At 46.3% G+C, this 21757-nt stretch overlaps 1 protein-coding gene across 2 annotated transcripts in view; it reads left to right on the top strand.

The window, feature by feature from the left end:
- LOC133137082 (guanine nucleotide-binding protein G(olf) subunit alpha) overlaps positions 1 to 21757 on the top strand; it is a 66379-nt gene that overhangs the window by 27653 nt on the left and 16969 nt on the right. For both annotated transcript variants that reach the window (XM_061255107.1, XM_061255108.1), the window contains exon 5: positions 11003 to 11100. In XM_061255107.1, the coding sequence (XP_061111091.1) occupies positions 11003 to 11100 (98 nt within the window). The remainder of the gene's footprint in view (positions 1 to 11002; positions 11101 to 21757) is intronic.

The raw sequence follows: 21757 nt of genomic DNA on the forward strand, positions 1-21757 counted from the left end.
TCTGATTGACACACCAGCTTTCGGTGCTCAGCGTTGGTGGCGTGGCCAAAATCAGCATCACTTTTCGCCCCGAAACTATATGTAATAATAATAATACGTATGTTAATGCTAATATCAGCTGCAATTTGGCACGTGGATGTGTGAGCTTAATTGTCTGTCCACACTGACTGCGGTACTCATGTCTGTCTGAAGATGATGTCAAGATATGTGCTTGTGAGGTACATTAATTACAATACAATACAGCACAACTTTATTGTCCACACAAAGTGTAAAATGGTCTTTGGCTTCGCATGGCCTTACGTTATGATGTAATGACCATTGATTTCTGACCCAGACAGAGGGTGAAGTGCTGAGGAGAGACCTGGCCTAGGCTCTCACAGGGCCCCAAATTCAGTTCACAAGACTATTTCCAGTTCCAGTCTCAAGTCATTGGTTTGGATTATGTAAAAGTGTGTTGAATGGGCACAGTGCAGTTTATTCTTTTGTTTGGGTGGGCTCTCTTCTTTTGGCCTCCCTGCATTATGCTGCTTCACCTGAGGGCTCCAAAGTAACCTCCAGAGCCACATTCGGCTATGCAAATCTTCTCAACTGTTTACTAACAAACTCACCCATTTCCTTAGCTCTGTTTGCTAAAGCAGCTCCTCTTTTGTTTGCTAAAATGGCTGATTACCTGGAAGGAGCTCGTACCTGAACAGATTATGTATACTCCCACTGTCAGTGTTTCTATTAAACACACCCGGAGTACCTTACTGTCGTCAAAGTGTGGCATTTCACATGGTTTCACAACAGAAAATAAATTGTGCTCCCTCTGAGGCATTGGTAATGGCAGCAAGACGAACCTGCCCTAATGTTAACTCATTAGCCACATTTTGGTTGTTCTAATGTTAGCTCATTAGCCACATTTTGGTTGTTCTAATGTTAGCTAGTTAGCTAGCTAGCTTGTTTCTTCTAACATTAGTGCTATACGTCTTGGTTGTGCTAACCGGCAAACTAGCTAGGTAGCAAGTTTGGTAACTTGTAAAACCGCAATTCTTTCATATTTTCTTCAGTAGGTAGCTGTTCAGCCAGCAGGCTTTGTGTGTGTGTGTGTGTGTGTGTGTGTGTGTGTGTGTGTGTGTGTGTGTGTGTGTGTGTGTGTGTGTGTGTGTGTGTGTGTGTGTGTGTGTGTGTGTGTGTGTGTGTGTGTGTGTGTGTGTGTGTGTGGGGGTCAGTTGAAGTAACACTTAAACCAATTTGCTTGAAAACTGCACTTGTTGCTGTGTAGATAAATTAAAACAATTTAGCTTGGACCTGTGTGTGTTGATGACCATGCAGTGCTTCTTCTGAATTGGGACTTTTAACTGCCGAGGTCTGAATGTTCTAAACCTGTGGGCTTCAAAGACCCTCCTGAGGTTTCTCGCCAACAGAACTGGTTAGCAGGGTTTTGCTGAGTGTGTTGCTTTGTGGAACACGTGTTAATATTGTTATTCATGTTTAAAAAAATATATATATATATTGTTATTCATGTAAAAAATAAAAACCCCAGCCCATTGCTGATATTTATAAAGCAGTTATTGATCTCGTGGGAGCCTAACTATAGCTCACCTCAGCAATGTGGATAAAAGGAGGACCACACTTTTTAAAACAATGGCGTAACGCATGCCATACTGTATCTGTGCAGAGGCACGGTACTGTATGGGTAAATTAGGCTTTAAAAGATCTCAACCCAGTACTCCTATGGAGTCAGTCAGGCTGCACTCATTTCAGTTGAGTTGCTTCTCAACTGTCTCTTAATGAGTTTTTAAATGTTTTAGTAGTGAAGGTAAGGACAGTCTTTTCAGAGTGTTGGGCAATACACAGCTCTTGCGTTGCTTGTGTGCCCCGCAAAAGGTTCAGGTGAGGCGACATCTTAACTTCATTCGAGCGACTGGGCATCATTTGGCTTGCTAAATGCGCAGTGAGAATGCAGTGTGTGGAATGCAGGTTCTGGTGGTTATATGTGGTGTGTGTGGTTCTGGTGGTTATATGTGGTGTGTGTGGTTCTGGTGGTTATATGTGGTGTGTGTGTAGGAGTGATTAGCGGAGGCAGGGGGGGCAGTGATAGAGTGAACTCAGCTTGTTCTTTGCTGGGCTCCACTGTAGGGCAGTACATCTCACACACTGCAGTTATTCAGCCCCATTCAGCCCCTCTGTGTCACAAGCCTCTCTGGAAATGAGCCTGCGGGGCTCTGCTCTACTTTACACAGCCGCCCCGCCACGCCAGGAGAGACTGCAGGATCAGGGCCCGTCTTCTGCGCCGTGTGCTGGGGTGGGAGAGGAGAGGAGGCCCAGTGTAGAGTAGTGGGAGAGGAGGCCCAGTGTAGTGGGAGAGGAGAGGAGGCCCAGTGTAGTGTAGTGGGAGAGGAGGCCCAGTGTAGTGTAGTGGGAGAGGAGGCCCAGTGTAGTGTAGTGGGGAGAGGAGGCCCAGTGTAGTGTAGTGGGAGAGGAGGCCCAGTGTAGTGTAGTGGGGAGAGGAGGCCCAGTGTAGTGTAGTGGGAGAGGAGGCCCAGTGTAGTGTAGTGGGAGAGGAGAGGAGGCCCAGTGTAGTGTAGTGCGAGAGGAGGCCCAGTGTAGTGGGAGAGGAGAGGAGGCCCAGTGTAGTGTAGTGGGGAGAGGAGGCCCAGTGTAGAGTAGTGGGAGAGGAGGCCCAGTGTAGTGTAGTGGGAGAGGAGGCCCAGTGTAGTGTAGTGGGAAGAGGGGGCACAGTGTAGTGTAGTGGGAGAGGAGGCACAGTGTAGTGTAGTGGGAGAGGAGGCACAGTGTAGTGTAGTGGGAGAGGAGGCCCAGTGTAGAGTAGTGGGAGAGGAGGCCCAGTGTAGTGGGAGAGGAGAGGAGGCCCAGTGTAGTGTAGTGGGAAGAGGGGGCCCAGTGTAGTGTAGTGGGAGAGGAGGCCCAGTGTAGAGTAGTGGGAAAAGGGGGCACAGTGTAGTGTAGTGGGAAGAGGGGGCACAGTGTAGTGTAGTGGGAGAGGAGGCACAGTGTAGAGTAGTGGGAAGAGGGGGCACAGTGTAATGGGAGAGGAGAGGAGGCCCAGTGTAGAGTAGTGGGAAGAGGGGGCCCAGTGTAGTGTAGTGGGAAGAGGGGGCACAGTGTAGTGAGTGAGGAGAGGAGGCCCAGTGTAGAGTAGTGGGAAGAGGGGGCACAGTGTAGTACAGTGGGATACATTAATGGTATTGACTAACTGTGGCTCCAACATTCCACTCCATATAAAAAAAAATACCAAAATATAAACTTGACCCCTAAAACCAGTTCTGAAGTGGCATATAAGATGCGGGTGGCTCGTAGTTGTTGTGGCGTTTGCAGGGAGCGGAACAGCAGGGCAGTAATATGGAGCCTACGTGCCCTCAGAGCTGTGACAGACACCTGCTCTGCGGCTCTTCAGCAGCCATGCAAACCACATCGCTGAGTGGAGTCAGCAGGAAGTGCATCGGGTGGCCAAGGGCGTGGCGTATTGGGAGAGGATGTTTCGGCGTGTGTCTGTGTGCTTGTTCACTTGTGTCTTTGTGTGCTTTTGTGTGGGGCTGGAGGAGAAATGTTTGGAGTGTGTGTGTGTGTGTGTGTGTGCACCCATCACCTGCCCCCCTGCCACCTCTTCCTCACTCGTGTTAGAAGCTGCACCGCCCGTCCGATTCGGCAAACGGCCACACGTAAGGGAAACCTCACAGCGCAATGGCTTAAAACCAGTCCGCCTTATAACCACAAAATGTCCTTTCATAGGTGCCAGTTTGGGAGGAGTATGTGTGAGGGTGTTCATGCTTAGACAGATTTAGGGAACCCCAGCCCCTGAGTGACGAAACGCGAAATAGCGGCTTTTCCGTTATAAAATATTTTCTGGATTTTCTTTTTTGCATACTGCTATTCAAACCGATTAGCAGTAAAGGGACATATTCAAAAAAGAGTTATCTAAACTGTCTGTTAGTTGTTTTTATGAACTGGTTTTATGTAACTAACATGTACAGTCGGTTACTTCTAAATGGCATGCGGGAAGGTTGAGCACTTCAGTTTTCTGGGCTGAACTTTAACAGCGTGTGAAAGAACACGCACACCATAAAGCAGCAGCACTAACGGGCGAGAGGGTGAAAAGGTACGGTCAGTACATGTAGTCAGTATATGTAGCAGAGGAAGGTCCAGGCGGTGAAGGCGTGCTGAGCAGGCAGCTGCACGTCCGTTACAGACGCGTTCGGCTCGGTGGCTTTCGCTCGGCGCGATGCTTTCAGTTTTGCTTCCTCTCTTTGTCCTGTGAGCTCCCTGGCTGGCGGCCCTCTCGCAGGTCTGTGAAGGCGGCCATTTAAACCGGATCCGAGCAGGAAACGCACGGGGCCGGCTGCGGTCAGCTGATCGCCGCCGGCCTATGGGAACAGAGGGGAGTTTGATGTCCGTGTGTCCGTCAGCGCGGCGGGCGGAGGCTGTCGTTTCCACGGGCTGGAGAGCTCCTTCCTGAGACACAACCGCCGTCTAAAGATAGGCTCATTCTCACTTCAGCCATGACTCATCACCGGCCTAAATGTGACACAGGGCTAAACATAGACCAGAATGCACGGATTATCGCCGGCTTGCGAATACACACACACACAGCCTAAATGTTTATATCTTTTTTTGATGGCGGTCCACGGCGGGATTAGATTCCGGCGGGTTTTTAGGCAGCCGCAGTCTGGGTGTTCCATTACGTAAGGTTCTTGCGGCCGCATCGATCTACAGGGCTTGAAATTAAAACGATCGTCTTCATTTCACTCATGGGTATTCTCCGTTTACCGCAAAGGCCTGTTTGAGCAGACAGGCTTTCTTTTTTTTTTTTTTTAAACAACTGCTGAACATGAATGTGGAAGCAGGCCTTGATTCATATCGCTGGCTGGCTGCACACAGGCCTGTACTGTGAGTGACAGCGGGGAACACTAGCAGCATTCGCAGAGCAAGGCGCAAATCTCAAAGCTCTATACAGGGAGAGATGGTGTGGGATTCATCATTTATATATTATATGTTATGTATTTATTATTTATTCTGTTATTCTTATTAAGGGATGTTTAGGTGCTCAAACTGGGAATGAGGGCAGGGTACCTTGAACCCACAAACTGAGTCAGAGCCTTGCTATGACATCACACCCAGGAAACAGGGTCTCCTTTAGCACTGTGTCCCCATTCTCTAGCACTGCGAAATGCCGCAATGTTGGACTTAAGTGCAGGTGCTTATTTTTCATTCTGGTCAATACCATCGCTGTGTTTTTGAACAAAGAACATTCATTAGAAACAACATGCAGAAAGGTGTAATGGGTTTATTCCAGAGACGAGACTGTAGCGGTGTATGTTAAATGTGGTGAATTGGGTTATCCACACTTGTGTTAGTGTGGATGGCTTTGGTGCCCCAAAGCATATTCATCACTGCAAGTGTTCTTTTGAGCACACATACACAATGAAAAATGGAAAATGGCATTGGGCTCAGTTCATATATTTGTGCATTTTTGCGGCTGTAAAGTGTGAATGTTGCTGCTAAAAGTTAAAGGACATGCACAATGAGGTGGTGAAACAAAATGGCTGCATCACTTGTTATTAATGATCACTGCTGAAAAGGAGAGATGTGACATTTTACTGTCCTTGTACATCACTACAAACACACACTCGCACGCACGCACATACACTCGCACGCACACACTTCAGATTGTGCTACTCCGGTAATGGAGACACTAATTGTGCATTTAGGGACTCTTTGAGAAGCAGACCGTAGGTTCAGGTGGAAGATGACAGGAATTATTCAGCTGTCGTATACGTATCAGATGGGGACACCAGGGAGATTTTAGCAGTGTCATGTTTTAGACCAAGGGTTGGTGTGCAGCTTAACGATCGCTGTCCTTTTAATCTGTGTGTGTGTGTGTGTGTGTGTGTGCGTGTGCGTGCGTGTGTGTGTGTGTGAGAGAGAGAGAGAGAGAGAGACAGAAACAGAGAGAGATAAATGCAGTGAAGTTTGTTTGTCTTGGTGTTTTTGTTCTTGGTCTGGTCCCACTAACATGGCGTGTGAATATCAGCCGTGGGACTTTGGAGCTGCTGTTTTATGCTGGGCTATCCTCCTGGCTTGGTTGGGTCCTTAGGCCTCATAGGAGTAAAAACTTAACTACAGGATCTGGCTGGCTGACTTCAAGGATACGGAACGTACCAGAAGAAATTGCCTCATGACGGCAGTATGTTGGAAATCTAAGGAGCCTGTAGTCATCCCAGCCTTCTGGCGGCCTTCATTAATTAGCAACTCTGTCTTATCTGAATGTGTAAAACACCTGGTGAAAAAGTGGCCATTTAAAGCTATGGAAACGGAAGAGTGCCTTAATGGGTACAGAGGAGCCCCTTCGGAGTTGTGCGGTTGGTCTGTCTGTGTCTGTCTGTCTCTCTGGTGTGCGGTGTGCGTGATACCGTCTTCGCCATTTTGCGGAGTGATTACGCAACAGTGTGCAAGTGTTGCCGCACGCTAATGACCATGTACATATTCTCCTCGCTTGTTTTGACAAAGGTAGTTACAGGCCTCTCAGGTGACTGCCATTATCGCTGTGTTTGCCAGGCTCCCCCCCCCCCCCCCCCCCGGGACCCGGTTAGGATCCTTCCTGCACACCACAGCTCCGTCCCACCAGGGAGATTCCTCCACCACTGCCCTCTGTTCCTCCGCTCTGCCTCCTGCCTGTCCCCTCCTCTCCCCCAGCCTCTCACCTGCGCACGGTTACAGAGGATGTGCCCAGAGCTCCGGGAGGCGCTGGGCCGGAGACCAGCGAAGGCCACTAGGTCTGAGGGCGGCGGGACTGAGGGAACTGGACATCAGAACCCGGCTCTAGCCCCCGTCTGCTCGCACTCTGAAACTTTAGCCCGTGTAATTAGGGCATTAGCGCACTCTCTCTCAGTCTCCCTCCCCTGACGTGGCCCCTCCCCCTCGGGCGGCGCAGCCAGTCAGCTGAGCCGGTGAGCGGAGGTACAGGGAAGCCTCCCCGGGCGGTGCAGGCGGTCATTAAGCGTAGCCTGGGGGTGCGGGGGAGGCTTTTTTTAACCCGCGCTAATGGCTCCTCTGCTATCGTCCTGCCGCTAATGATGTCGCTGATGAAGGACCTGTTTGCAAATTGAAGGGACCTGACGGTCATTAGTTTTGTTTTTATTTGGTGCTGGCGAAGGCCCCAGAGCCGCTCGTCTCCCCCGGCTCCCGCAGAGGGGACCCCGAGTCTCCCCGCGCGGTCCCAGAGCTCCGGCTCATCCTGTTGTTTGACACGCCGTCCCTCTCCGATCAGGGTCGCTCTGTTCCGCTCCGAACCTGCTGCCGCACCCCCACAAGTCATTCCGTCTTACCAACATGGACCCGGCCTCACCCTCTGCTTTTACTGACGTTTGGCACGACAAAACAAGGACACCATTTTCACATTGAGGTCTAGGTTTATAGTAGACTGTGTTAATTTAAAGTAGGAATGCTGTGTAGTTTCTGGGTTTTGTCAGGCTCCATAAAAGATCTACTTCTGAAGAGGAAGGAAGTGTAATTAAATTTAAACGGGTTCCCAATGAAAAAAATATTATACACGTTAGTTTGGATTCCCCTAAAAGTGTTCTGAGCTCACACGGTAGGGTTAAGTCATTGCCGTAGCAACGGTACCTGCCATAGTAACAGTATTGGATCTTATTCCCCTCGTAAAAGTGATGTCACGGTGCTTTTGGGTCTGTGTGCCGGCCTGCTGCGTGCTCCTTGGGTGCGTGCAGACATAGGATGTTCCACTGAGGTCAAAGCGCAAACGTTGAGGAAACTAAAATGTAGCGTATGGCTGCAGTAGCCCACCGCTGCAGAGCGCCACCTTCCCGCTTGTCCCCTCCTGTCCATCGGCCGTCAGGACCCTCACCCCTCACCCCACGCCCGTCTCTCCAAACAGACACGGTTCTGCCCCAGACTTAACACCAATCCCATTCTGCACCATCATTGTGTTTTATTCCAGAAATCTGATCAGATTATAGAAACAGGTAGTCAACTTGCATTCACTTATAAAGTGTGTAGTGGCTCTCAGCATACAGAAGTTAGGCAGGTTCTCTAACTGCAGGCATGTGCTGTGTAATTAGAGCTAGAGTAGGAATAGGTTGTGAAATTGCACAGGGTCAATGGGGTTTGAGTTTAAAGGTTGCACTGGCCTGTGGGAAAGGGTTTCTCTACTGACTTTGGTAACTTTGTGATTTAAAGGTGATGTCGCAATTTGCCAATCCATGAGGCATCATTGAGTTTTTGACATGGTAATTGATTTTCAGGTCGTGGAAAGTGATTGGCTATTGGAAAATCTTTGACCGAACATAAAGAATCGTGGGGCTGGTTAGTAAACCAAACCTGGTGGTGCTTGTGACTGTACACATGCCTGTGTTCACACACAGTGTGGATGCAGCATTGATGGTGCTCAGTTGCTCTCGTTATGTTGAGGTGGTTCAGAGCGGTTTAGTGGTTCGGTAGCTGGGCTTCAGAATTCCATAGAAGTGTTCTAGTACTCCACCATCGCACCTCTTGTTTTAGTTTTTTTTCTGCGTTGGTAGATTATGATGCGATATCGTACTTTGAGCTTCGTACTCCATTTTGTTTAGCCAGGAGAGCCCTTGTCATGAAACATGATTTTTTTATAGGTCCATAACTTTGTAAGGAAAAGCCATAAATCTTTGAAAATTTATGTCTAATTTTGTATGCAGAATTCAAATCCCCAGCAAACATGGATCTACTAATGTTTAGGTCTTTGGCTCAAAAAATGCACTTTTGTTCACTGGTGACCCATTTGGGGGGCATATCTCCAAAAGTAAATATAATTTTAGTGTATATTATATATTTGGCATTGGAGTGATACCGAAACAGTAAACCCAATTAACATTCTTTTTTTTTTATGTATGCAGCAGTAGCCTGTTTAAAACGTGGAATAGTCGACAGTGGCTATATTGGTAATGGCAATCAGATTGTGTGAACTTAGACTAGTTGGAAGTGTTGTGTAAACAAACCCCACTCAGTACCAAAGCTAGCTCTTTCTAGAAACGTTTGATGAAGTATGCAACTTCAGCAACTTCTGAGGTAGAGGGTTGGGTGACATTTCTCACATTGGTTTCTGGGTGGGTCTAAATGTGCCAAAAATGTTCCATGGGTCATATCTCAGCTAATGTTATTAGTACTGTGTTATTTTTTACACAATGAGAGCGTGCTTTCAAATGAATCATTTAGAAATAAAATGACACAATATGTTTACTTTAAGTTGATGCATGTTTTCTGAGGCGCTATATGAATTCTACATACTAAATTATCCATACTGTACATTTCAAGTTTTAGTGCTTTTCTTTATACAAACTCATGGGCCTGTGGTGTGTCTCATCACGACCTCCGGCAAACTTTAAATTGAAAACAACCCGGGAAAACAAAATTGAGTAAGAAGCTTTAATATCTTTAATATTTAATATCTCATAATTGTCTGCAGACACACAGAAAGAGAAAGATCTAGAAGGTGTGGAACATGCTGACTGTTTGTTCCTGTATGGAGCGTGACCTCTGGGCTGCCGGTGGACAACGCGTGGGGAACGCGCGCAATGATGCGCAGAACGGACAGGGTGTTGTGTGTGTGTTGTGTTGTGTTTGGGTTGTGTTTGGGTTGCCGTGGGCTTGTTTTGTTTCGTGAGTGCGGTGGTGCCCATCTGGGACCAACCTCCTCAGGCCCAAAGCTCCTCAGAGTCCCCCACTGCCTCTCCTCTGAGGAAACACCGGTGGAAAACAAGAAACATGCTCTCCCACCCAAACCTGTGTGTGTGTGCGTGCGAGTGTGTGCACGTGTGAGCGTCCGTGTCCCATTTCCGTGTGCGTGTGAGTGAGTGCGAGGGTGTGTGTGTATGTGAGTGGTTACAGTATGTGTGGGTGGGTATGTGTGTATTGAATGGGTATATGTGTGGGTACAGTACGCTGTATGTGAATGGGTATGTGTATATGTGAATGGGTAGAGTATTTATGTGTGAGTGGATGTGTGTGTGGGTGTGTGTGCATATATGTGTGGGTATGCGTGTGGGTATGACTATGGGTATCTTGTATGTTTTCGGTCCCCTAATTTCCGAAACCCACGTGCTCTTGCATAATGATTTCCACTTGGCTGCCGTCTCCTGCTCCTCTGACATTTTACCCCCTTCTGTTTACAAACATCGCACACAGCACTGAAAGGATATCAACACCACACAGACATTCAGCTGCACTTCAGAGTCAGCGGGCCAATTTGACCTGTTACTGAAACCTGGTACCCAAAAAAGAAAAAGTCGAGCACAATGGGCCCTGTTGTCCCGCCTGCAGGTCTCCACACATTGAGATGTGTGTGTGGGAATAGCACAGCGGTTGTGTTTGTCTAAACCTCTGTCATATTAATAGAACAATGCACACTTTCGGATGGGTATCGATGAACTGGAGTGGTCACGTTGTTCAGACCGTACGGTCGAGCAGCGGAGGCCTGTGGTCATGTGGGTTGTTACTCGCGTATTTATTACTGATCTATTTCTGGGAAGAATGCAGTTCCTCAAAGGAATTATTTTGAATGGCATTACATTTTGTCATTAAGAAATAATGCTTAAAGGGGCCATTGAATCTGAATTTGTTGTTTGAATTATGGAGATATACTTTAAAGAGAAGCATTTCTCGGTTTCATGTTAAGCTCAGCTTCCAAGCTGACTTCATGGAAGAGATGGGCCTTACGGTTGGCTCGACGGCAGCATTTGTGCTTTAATGTTGAGCCACGCTTTTGGAGTTGGAGTGTGGTTTTAACATGTGGGTTTATCTTTCAAAGGTAATGATGAATTTTGTGTTGTTCATGTCTGATTCATCAGTGTGTGTGTTCTAATTTGGCCATTGTGAAGTGTGGACCATTGAACTGTAGGTCCTGGGTGAAATCTTCAGTCAAACAGTGCGGTAGCTTGGTGCCCAGCTATGGCGGTGTCCGTTTGGAGCTGACCCTTCGCCTCTAACATAATTTCTTCTTGTTTTTATTCAGGAGTTCTTCGAACACACAAAGAAGCTTTGGGACGATGAAGGGGTGAAGGCGTGCTACGAGAGGGCCAACGAATACCAGCTCATCGACTGCGCGCAGTAGTGAGTACCCCACCCTGTACCGCACACACACCGCAAACACCCGCCGCACCCACCACTCCCGTGCGTTAACCCTGAAATCACGAGACTCAGCCCATCGTGGAACACTTCTTCTGACTAGTCGGACTGTAGGTGGATTGCTCGAGAAAGGCGTCCACTTTGAGAAGTTGTGAAGCAGCTATTTTGGCTGAATTGGTAATGTGTAAATGTTTTTAGTTATTTATTTATTTTTATTAAAGGTACAATAGGTAAGATTTTTGTGTTAAAACATTGTTACAAGACCATTGTAAATCCCTTCCTATAATTGAAAAAGGCTCATTGACATGTTGACTCACCCACTGCCTGTGTTTATAGTCCTTAAATTCAGGTTTCTAAGTGTAAATTTGTTGGGCCGTCACTCTGTATCTAAACATTGTACAGCTGTACAACAATTCAAGCTCATTGGTTGAAAATTGGTTGGGGGCTTATTCTTGTGTAGCTGCCAAAATTGCACTCCAGACAAGTGATCACTGAAACTGTGTATACTATTCCTTATTATGCAAGCGAAGACTACATATCTAGTTATAAAACAATACCAGTTAGACTATCATATCTTAGTTATATAGCCAGCTAGTTACATAGCCAAATAACTTGCTTGCTCACAATATAGTTGGTTAGCTAAAGTGAAAACTAAAAAAAAAAAAAAAACATTTAAAAATATAAAAATAGTGTTGTGTTGCACACCGAAGTCAAGATCTCATAAAGTCACCTGTTTGGTGAAAGTTTTCTTACAAGAACACTACGAAAAGACGGCAGGCTCTGTTGCGTTTGTCATGGTCAGCTTTCCAAAACGGTGCACGAGAACACTGAACTGTATAATAACGATTTATATTATGCGTTATATTCAATGACTGTGGGAAGCATAAACAGTGTCGTGGTCCGTTAGGAGTCCAAAATTACCTATTGTACCTTTAAGTTTATCTATGAATTCATTCTTTCTTTTTAAATTAATCAATTAATAAAGAGGGGTCTTTGGTTATCTTAGACCTAGTGGCTATGAAATTAGAAAGTCCAAATCGATAAGAAAATAAATTTAGCATGGGGTGATGGCATGTTCACATATTAACTAACTCATGGAAGTGTGACATTTGTGGTGGAAATAAGCCTCCATGCTCTTTAAATGCTTTTACAGGTCACGTGATGGTGATACAATTCATCGTGTTTTTGTAATGGCTTCCTGGTGTGTTACGACACTGGGTCAGGTGTTGTGGTCCCACTCATATTGTAGCTGCACTCTGATTGGTCAGAGTGGACAGGCCTCTTGTGGGTAGCCATAGCCACCGTAACCCCAGCAACCGAAGAGAAGGGCGGTGGCTGACCTTGCTCCCAACAGTAGCCGGCTCCCAGGTCTCGTGACTCAATGGTTGATTCTTGCTCTGTTTTGCCTAGAGCTGACTTGTGGGGACTGTGGTCGTCCTTTTAGCCTATTAGCTCTGCCGTCCACCCTCCAACAGTTTAAACGTTTTTTTTACCACATGTAAAAGAAGGACTGATACTTCTGCTTTATCTCAGAACCTGTAGCTGCATCTTTTACAACACAAATGTTGTATTAGGTTTCAGAATAAAGGGAACCTTTTTTGTATTCAGGCGTGAAGCCAAATGATGTTCTCCACAACTGTTTCCTGTTTCCTCATCCAGTCTCACCTTCATTCAAATGCACCGATAGATCTGATTAGCAGGCCTATTTTCCATAGCACCTTGGCGACAGTGGTTTTTCCCCCATGTTTTGGCCCATGCAAGGCTTCATCTGAAGTTCTACGCATGGAAACATCACCCTTGTGAGGGCACTAGACTGGGTTTGTGTTCAACCTGTCCGAGTGAACACTTTGTGTTTGTTTTGAGTGTTTGTTCAGTCTCCACTGAAGTGAACTGGTGAAATGACAGCAGTAAGGCCAAATGGGGGCACAGTGCTCTCTTTAAGGCCAAACCCCCCTGTGTCTGAGCCCCACTCCATCCCTCAAATAAACTCCCTTTGAACCCCGAGAGGAAGTGGCGTGTGGGTTAGCATTTCTTTTTACACAGACCCATGCACCCCCCCCCCCCCTCATGCACAATGTCACACTTCTGCGTGTAGGGTAATACTCAGGGTTATTTCCCTTTTCAACTGTCACAGAATCCTCTCCTGCTGCCTCTTTCCTGCCCCCCCCCTCCCTCCCTCCCAAACTGGTCTTTCTTTCTCTCGCTCTTGCCCGCCCCCAAACTGGTGTCCCTCTGTCTCGCTCTCATTTGCACTCTAGCCCCCCCCCCCCCCCCCCCACACACACTGCTGTAGCTTCACTTCACTCAGATGTCAGCTGTTCCTGTAATTTCTGGAATAGGACTGGCAATTCCCTCTCAAACAGGATTTTCACTCCTTTGTTTACTTTCTATAGATGAATGCCACAATACACGCACACGCTCACCTTACCTCTATCTTACTTTATATCAATGAATGGTAGGGCTGAACGATTAATTTATTTCACACCAAAATCGTGATTTAAAAGAATGCAATGATGTTTATGATATAAATGAGTATTGAGGTTTATTCAGGAGTGCTTATAAAGTTGTCCATCTGGAGGAAAAGTGAGGTTAGTAACCCAATCGACAGGAATGATACAAAATAGAACATATGTATGCTTTACACTCAATAACTGAACTCAATAGTGTAAACTGCACATACAACATCGTAATGTTGCATGGTTTGCCTCAGGACGCTTCTGGACATCATGAACTGTCACAAAGTGCCTCTTGAGAGGTGTGCACCTACCTCCATCTTATTTTATATTGTTGAATGGCAGAACACACACACCTCTTACTTTATGTTGATAGAAGGTTGAATGTACACACATACACACACACACACACTGTGTGAGCCTGTGTGTTGGTCACACCAGTGTACACTGCCCCACAGCAGCTCTGCCTTTTCCTGGTTAGCAGCAGTGTTCAGTATTCATCACTGACACCTGCAGCAACAGGCCATTCCAGTTCCCATCCAGATCAGAGCCACGAGCAGAAAAACACTTAACATAAAATAATACTGCACATAGCACTGCTCCATGAGGCTGTGGAGTGGGTGAACAGATGGAGGGAGAGAGAGATGATCATAGACGGAGAGGTGAAGTCTGGACGGGTTCTGGCAGCTCCTCATCCTGAGCGAAGTTCTGGGACATGTCCCGCAGTGCGATTTCCGGGAGAGAGATTCCAGGGAAAGAGTGGCAGGACTGTAAATCAGGGGCAGGGAATGCAAGTCGGGAATATAGCTGGAATTACACTGCTCTAAAAGGCAGCCTCACATGGCAAGTGTCTGAGACAGAAATATCCACAGAAGGGGAATTTCCCTTCTCAAAACCAGACCTGGGTCAATTACGTAATTGTTTTTGGTGCAAATACTTTTCTGTGCTCGATTGATTTTATTTTATTTTTTCCTGGTGAAATTTAGCCATCCGAGAGGACCAGAGATACTTTTTGAGAGAATATCATTGGTTCCCTCTCTTGAGGGCGGCCTGTAGCGTAGTGGTTAAAGTAAATGACTGGGACACGCAAGGTCGGTGGTTCTAATCCCGGTGTAGCCACAATTAGATCCGCACAGCCGTTGGGCCCTTGAGGCCTTAACCCTGTATTGCTCCAGGGGAGGATTGTCTCCTGCTTAGTCTAATCAACTGTACGTTGCTCTGGATAAGAGCATCTTGCCAATAATGCAAATCTGAATGTTCCTGTGCATCAGACAGACAAACATTGAAATGTATTTGAATCTGAAACAATTATGCTATTGACCTAGGTCTGCACAAAACGGATTGTGCGATTTAGTTTGATTAAAATTAAAGTGCCATTGTGTTAACATGTAGTTTCTTTAGGATATCTCCTGTGGGATTTTTGGATTAGTCGTAACGAGTTGATTTTCCTTCCCCGTTCCATGAACAGTTAATGGTCCGTTGGACACTGACAGTGGAAATTGGTATAGGCAGCTCCTGGCACAAAGAGCATGTTCATATTGACGGCGTGTGATTCTGTAAGCAGTCGATACAGGCTGCACATTGAACATTTATGTGCTGTTATAGCAGTGCAGCATGTCTGCATGTTAACCCATTGTGGGCTCCCCAGAAACACTGCAAGTAATCAAGAGCTCCGTGTGCAATTCTGTTCAGCAGAAGCTTGACTACTGTCTACTTGGAAACTGCATGGAGAATGACTACATGTCGCTAAAATTTTCAGGATTTGCATAAATATTTGACCTTAAAACTTCTGATTTGTTAATGTGTGTATGTACATTTTGTGGTAAAATTATATTGTGTGATGTGGCCCCATGAACCCAAAATAACTCTGACATGGGATTTATATAACAATGTAAAATGCATCTAAAACTAAAATGTATGTAGTCAGCTACTTTAAAACCTGGGTTATGGGTTGAGCAGTCTGAAGCTGAATTAGCCCAGACAATTACACCTTATCCTACCCCTTATCACTGACGCACGAGCATGCATTCAACGGAACTGAGTCACTTTCTATTGATACAACCTAAACTACTATCAAAAAACGCAACAGGGCCTGTCTTAGCGCTACTTCTAACGAATGTGATATGGAACATCAAGTGATATGCGAAGGGACAGAACAAACTGGAATGCTAGCCAAAATTGTGTGTTGCAGAAAAAGGGGATGTATTGTCCAGAAAGTACAATTTTGTTCAATCAATTACTGGTTTTCCGCATAATGGTAGGCCTATTATAGCCACAGGAGTAGCCTGTTATATGTAATAATTTATGCTATTGTAAACAAAATATGTAATTACAAACAAATTTGTTCAAATCCACAGAGTTTAGCTTCAGCAGAAGCAGAACACAGTTTAGGTTTGGCGCAGTGGTAGAGCAGAGTTTAGGTTTGGCGCAGTGGTAGAGCGGAGTTTAGGTTTGGCGCAGTGGTAGAGCGGAGTTTAGGTTTGGCGCAGTGGTAGAGCGGAGTTTAGGTTTGACACAGTGGTAGAGCGGAGTTTAGGTTTGACAGTGGTAGAGCGGAGTTTAGGTTTGACACAGTGGTAGAGCGGAGTTTAGGTTTGGCGCAGTGGTAGAGCGGGGTTTAGGTTTGACACAGTGGTAGAGCGGGGTTTAGGTTTGGCGCAGTGGTAGAGCGGGGTTTAGGTTTGGTGCAGTGGTAGAGCGGAGTTTAGGTTTGGCGCAGTCGTAGAGCGGAGTTTAGGTTTGGCTCAGTGGTAGAGCGGAGTTTAGGTTTGACACAGTGGTAGAGCGGAGTTTAGGTTTGACACAGTGGTAGAGCGGAGTTTAGGTTTGACAGTGGTAGAGCGGAGTTTAGGTTTGGCACAGTGGTAGAGCGGAGTTTAGGTTTGGCGCAGTGGTAGAGCGGAGTTTAGGTTTGGCACAATGGTAGAGCGGAGTTTAGGTTTGGCGCAGTGGTAGAGCAGAGTTTTTATCTGGAGCGCAGTCACACTGCGGGGCCCCGCCGCACCCTGGCGCTCAGGCCAGAGGGCCATCATGAGGACGGGGCCCGAGCGGGCGGGGGCAGAGCAGTGACAGGGGGCCATGGTCACGGGACCGAGCCGTCGGCCTGGGGGGGCGGGGGACCCTGAAACGCTGATCACAGGCAGCCTTGCTCAGATAATGGAGGCCATTGTCACAAACCCAGTTACTGCAGGGCCTGGAGCTGCAGCCTTTACATTTTCAACAAAGTATAGAAGAGCTCTCTCTGTCTCTAACACTCTATCTCTCTTTGTCTCTCCATCTCTCCCTCTCTCCACATTTTGCTCACTCCCCCTCTCATCTCAATCTCTCACTCTCTCCCTTACTCTCCCATTTTTCTCACTCCATCTCTCCCTTCATCTCCACTTCTCTGCCATACTCTCACCTCTTTTCCCTTTTCTCTCTAACTCCCTCTCTCTGTCTTTCCATCTCAATCTTGTTCTCTCTTTCCTCATTTCTCTCTTTTTCCTGGTTTTTGTTTTTAATGGTATATTTAATGTATAACACACGTATTTTGATACTGTTTTCTTGCATAAATATGACCTTGTTATTTTGCATTACATTTCCTTTTATGAATTCTTGTAATAGAGTGATCTGTAGCAGTTAAGTAACACTAATTACATAGCAGGGGCTGGTAAAAGACATGTAAAGGCAGTCAAGTGATGCTCAAAGTTTCTGTGTAGAACTAAAGCAAGTTTGGCTTTTTCAGCTGGTTGTTTCTGGACACAGTGTTATCTTTTATGGGGGTAAATGGACACCTACCTGGTTTACATTGAGTCGCGCTGGCAGCATGTGTGCCAATGCCACCCTCTATGAGTAGAGCTCACGCTTTGCTGATCACACACTCATAGCATGTTTGTTTGTCACAGCAGTTGCTGGAGTAAGTATAGGAAAAAGCCCTTCCTGGCAGTGATATATTGCACAGGATAAAGCAGCCAGACCCTCCGTCTAGACTCACAAGTCTTTAACATCCACAGAGAGAAAGAGCAGTTTTTTTTAGTGTACTGCAGCGGTAATGGAACTCTGCTCTGCAGCGGTAATGGAACTCTGCACTGGCGCAGTAATGGAACTCTGCACTGGCGCGGTATTGGAACTGTGCACTGGTGCGGTAATGGAACTGGCGCGGTAATGGAACTCTGCTCTGCAGCGGTAATGGAACTCTGCTCTGCAGTGGTAATGGAACTCTGCACTGGCGCAGTAATGGAACTCTGCACTGGCGCGGTATTGGAACTCTGCACTGGCGCGGTAATGGAACTGGCGCGGTAATGGAACTCTGCTCTGCAGCGGCAATGGAACTCTCCTCTGCAGCGGTAATGGAACTCTGCACTGGTGCGGTAATGGAACTCTGCACTGGCGCGGTAATGGAACTCTGCACTGGCGCGATAATGGAACTCTGCACTGGCGCGGTAATGGAACTCTGCACTGCAGCGGTAATGGAACTCTGCTCTGCAGCGGTAATGGAACTCTGCACTACAGCGGTAATGGAACTCTGCTCTGCAGCTGTAATGGAACTCTGCTCTGCAGCGGTAATGGAACTCTGCACTGCAGCGGTAATGGAACTCTGCACTGCAGCGGTAATGGAACTCTGCACTGCAGCGGTAATGGAACTCTGCACTGACGCAGTTATGGAACTCTGCACTGACGCAGTTATGGAACTCTGCACTGCAGCGGTAATGGAACTCTGCTCTGCAGCGGTAATGGAACTCTGCACTGCAGCGGTAATGGAACTCTGCTCTGCAGCGGTAATGGAACTCTGCACTGCAGCGGTAATGGAACTCTGCTCTGCAGCGGTAATGGAACTCTGCACTGGCGCAGTAATGGAACTCTGCACTGCAGCTGTAGCAGTGCTGGTGGAGGCTGTGCTCCTCTCCAGGCTGTGAGGCCAACATTAGGGTACAGAGTATATAGTGCATGTTGTTTTCTGATAGAGCCTAAATTTAGCCCAGTGTGACTATAAAGGGAGCTCTGTTTTAAGAACAGAGTCATTATACATATGAAATGGGTTCCCCGTCACACTAATCTGCCTGTTCTCTGCACTGTAGCCAGTGGGGGCGTGCAGCTGGCCTGCTCTCGCTCTCACTCTCGCTCTCGCTCTTGCTGATGATGGATGGTGGAAAGCACGCAGGACGGACAGGATATAAAGTCATTTTTGCCGTTTTATGCAATTCCCCCCCCAAGTTTCACAAACCGGGGATATTTCCAGTGTATTTTACCGATAAAGTGCTTTGTTTTTCAATAGAGGTTTCAGCCCGTACTGCCTTTCCAATTGTCCGTCTTTTAGCATCGCAGGTTACTTTCGCTTTCTAACCTATGATGCAGGGTTTGGGGTCAGATGAGAATGAGATGAGAATGGATAAACTTCACAAAGAATGAAAAACTCCATACACAGGGACCAAGCCGTTATGGTGATGCAAAATATTTCTGGTCAAATCTTACTCTGCTTCTTTTTCGCATAGCTTCAAAACAAGAGACCGTAGAGGTTTTTAAAGGGGTCTGGAGTCTAAAGTAGTGAGATCTATCTATCTTGAGATAGTGCCATGAAAGTCCACTAAGAGGAGGTAAAATGGTCTAGATCTTTGGTAAAAGGAAAAACTTTCAGCAAAGGAAACGTTCAGTATCCATGGGTTGGTCTTCCTCAGACTGGCTTTTGGTTTGTTGTTCCCTTTGAGATTCAGTGCTTGTCACAAGCCGATCTCTCTCTGAATTTGCGAGGATTCAGAGTCTTTCTACTGATGTTTGTATCAGATCATTTAGTCATTGGAGACTCTCGCAGCCCAATCACAAATAAAAGCTGAGATTGTGGGGCGTTGGGAAGTGGCTTAAACACACTGATATCTCCCTGTGCCCGGTTCAGCACGTTTCTGTGTGCAGAATGTTCCAGAACGGTCCTCTTTCCCACCAAGCCACATTAAGACGCGGGCAATGCAAAGTCCAGCCAATCACTCAGGATTTCACATTTCTGACACGTTTTTCTGTGTTGGTATATTGTGGCCTGCAGACCAGCCAACTAAATATATTGCATAACGGAACTGGAATTTCATCCCACTCTTGTTTTGCCTTGGATGTTGCCTGGCAACGTTTTGGTAAAATTACAAAGTTAAAATAAAGTCTGCAGGGATTTGCAAATATACATATATGTGAATGCATTTTTTTTATTCAGTGATTGTCATTCGACGTGTGGATCCTAATTAACGGCTGCAGATTACACGTGACAGAGGTCCTGGATTCAACCCACAATCCTCAACAATCTGTGGTTGGATAGAATGCATTTGGGTGGCCATATATGCAGTTGAATGTATGTACAGGTCTGTATACAGTTCAAGTTTTGGAACCGCAACTACGTTTTTGTACTCGTGCACATTGCATTTGAAATAAAACAAGAGGTGCGGTTGAGGTTAAAGTGCAGACTGTCAGCTTTAATTTGCGGGTGTTTACATCCATATCTGGGGATCCGTGTAGGAATTGCAGCTCTTTTTATGCCTAGTCTTAGTCATAGCCTAATTTTATATATTTAACTGTATGTAGGAAGTTTTTGATAAATTGACATAGCATGAGGTCCTTTGGCTTGATTTTAATATTATTCCTTGCAGCTAATTATACCCAATCCACCAATGTTTACAGCAACATCAGTGATTGAAAAAACTGTTCATACATGGCCTTGTTTGTATAACTTTTACAGCATCCCGAGTAACAAATGACTTTCTATCAAATAAGGAAGTCAGGAGACCCAAGAAAAGTCAGCTGATGGAAGTGTTGAGAGAGTGCTTTTTTTGAAATGCTATAAATCGATTAGGAGAAAAGGAATAGATGAAGTTTGAAGCTGAGGTGCAGAAATAGATGACATTGACGAAAAGTAAATTGTTGTATAAAATTGCATTACGGGAGCCCCTGTACCATCGAAAGGCCAGTGTTCACAGGATCTAGCAGGCAAATTGAACAAACTGATTCATTGAATGTTCATTATATCCAGATAGATGTACCAAGATCAGCAAAAACACAACGCAGAAAAACTTTAAAATACTTTCAGTTCTATACCAACACTAGCGGCCATGCTTGTGTGTGGTTTTTAAAATGGACACTGTAGGAGTTAGGCCTGTGTGTGGTGGTGGTTAACATGGACACTGCAGGAGTTAGGCCTGTGTGTGATGGTGGTTAAGATGGACACTCTGCAGGAGTTAGGCCTGTGTGTGTGGTGGTTAACATGGACACTCTGCAGGAGTTAGGCCTGTGTGTCATGGTGGTTAAGATGGTCACTCTGCAGGAGTTAGGCCTGTGTGTGTGTGTGTGTGTGTGTGTGTGTGTGTGTGTGTGTGTGTGGTGGTTAAGATGGACACTCTGCAGGAGTTAGGCCTGTGTGTGTGTGTGTGTGTGTGTGTGTGTGGTGGTTAAGATGGACACTGCAGGAGTTAGGCATGTGTGTGTGTGGTGCTTAAGATGGACACTCTGCAGGAGTTAGGCCTGTGTGTGTGGTGGTTAAGATGGACACTCTGCAGGACTTAGGCATGTGTGTGTGGTGGTTAAGATGGACACTCTGCAGGAGTTAGGCGTGTGTGTGTGTGTGGTGGTTATGATGGACACTCTGCAGGAGTTAGGCGTGTGTGTGTGGTGGTTAAGATGGACACTGTGCAGGAGTTAGGCGTGTGTGTGTGTGTGGTGGTTAAGATGGACTCTGCAGGAGTTAGGCCTGTGTGTGTGTGTGTGTGTGTGTGTGTGTGTGTGTGTGTGTGTGTGTGTGTGTGTGTGTGTGTGTGGTGGTTATGATGGACACTCTGCAGGAGTTAGGCCTGTGTGTGTGGTGGTTAAGATGGACACTCTGCAGGAGTTAGGCCTGTGTGTGTGGTGGTTAAGATGGACACTGCCAGAGTTAGGCCTGTGTGTGTGGTGGTTAAGATGGACTCTGCAGGAGTTAGGTGTGTGTGTGTGGTGGTTAAGATGGACACTCTGCAGGAGTGTGACAACAAGTTACATTATTTGAGATTTTATTTCATCGTTGTTACTTTCATGTTCTAGATTCAGTTTAATGTGCATGCAGTTTTGTAGAGGTATTTGTTGTTGAAGCTCCATTGAAAATCAAAAGGCATACAGCAGTTTTCAGTTGTGTAGTCCTACTGTACTTTTGTGAATGGATATATGTTATTTCTGCTCCGCTTTTAATTTGTCATAAAACAGTCATT

The sequence above is a fragment of the Conger conger genome, chromosome 9 (genome assembly GCF_963514075.1).
Source record: "Conger conger chromosome 9, fConCon1.1, whole genome shotgun sequence".
Taxonomy (NCBI): Eukaryota; Metazoa; Chordata; class Actinopteri; order Anguilliformes; family Congridae; genus Conger; species Conger conger.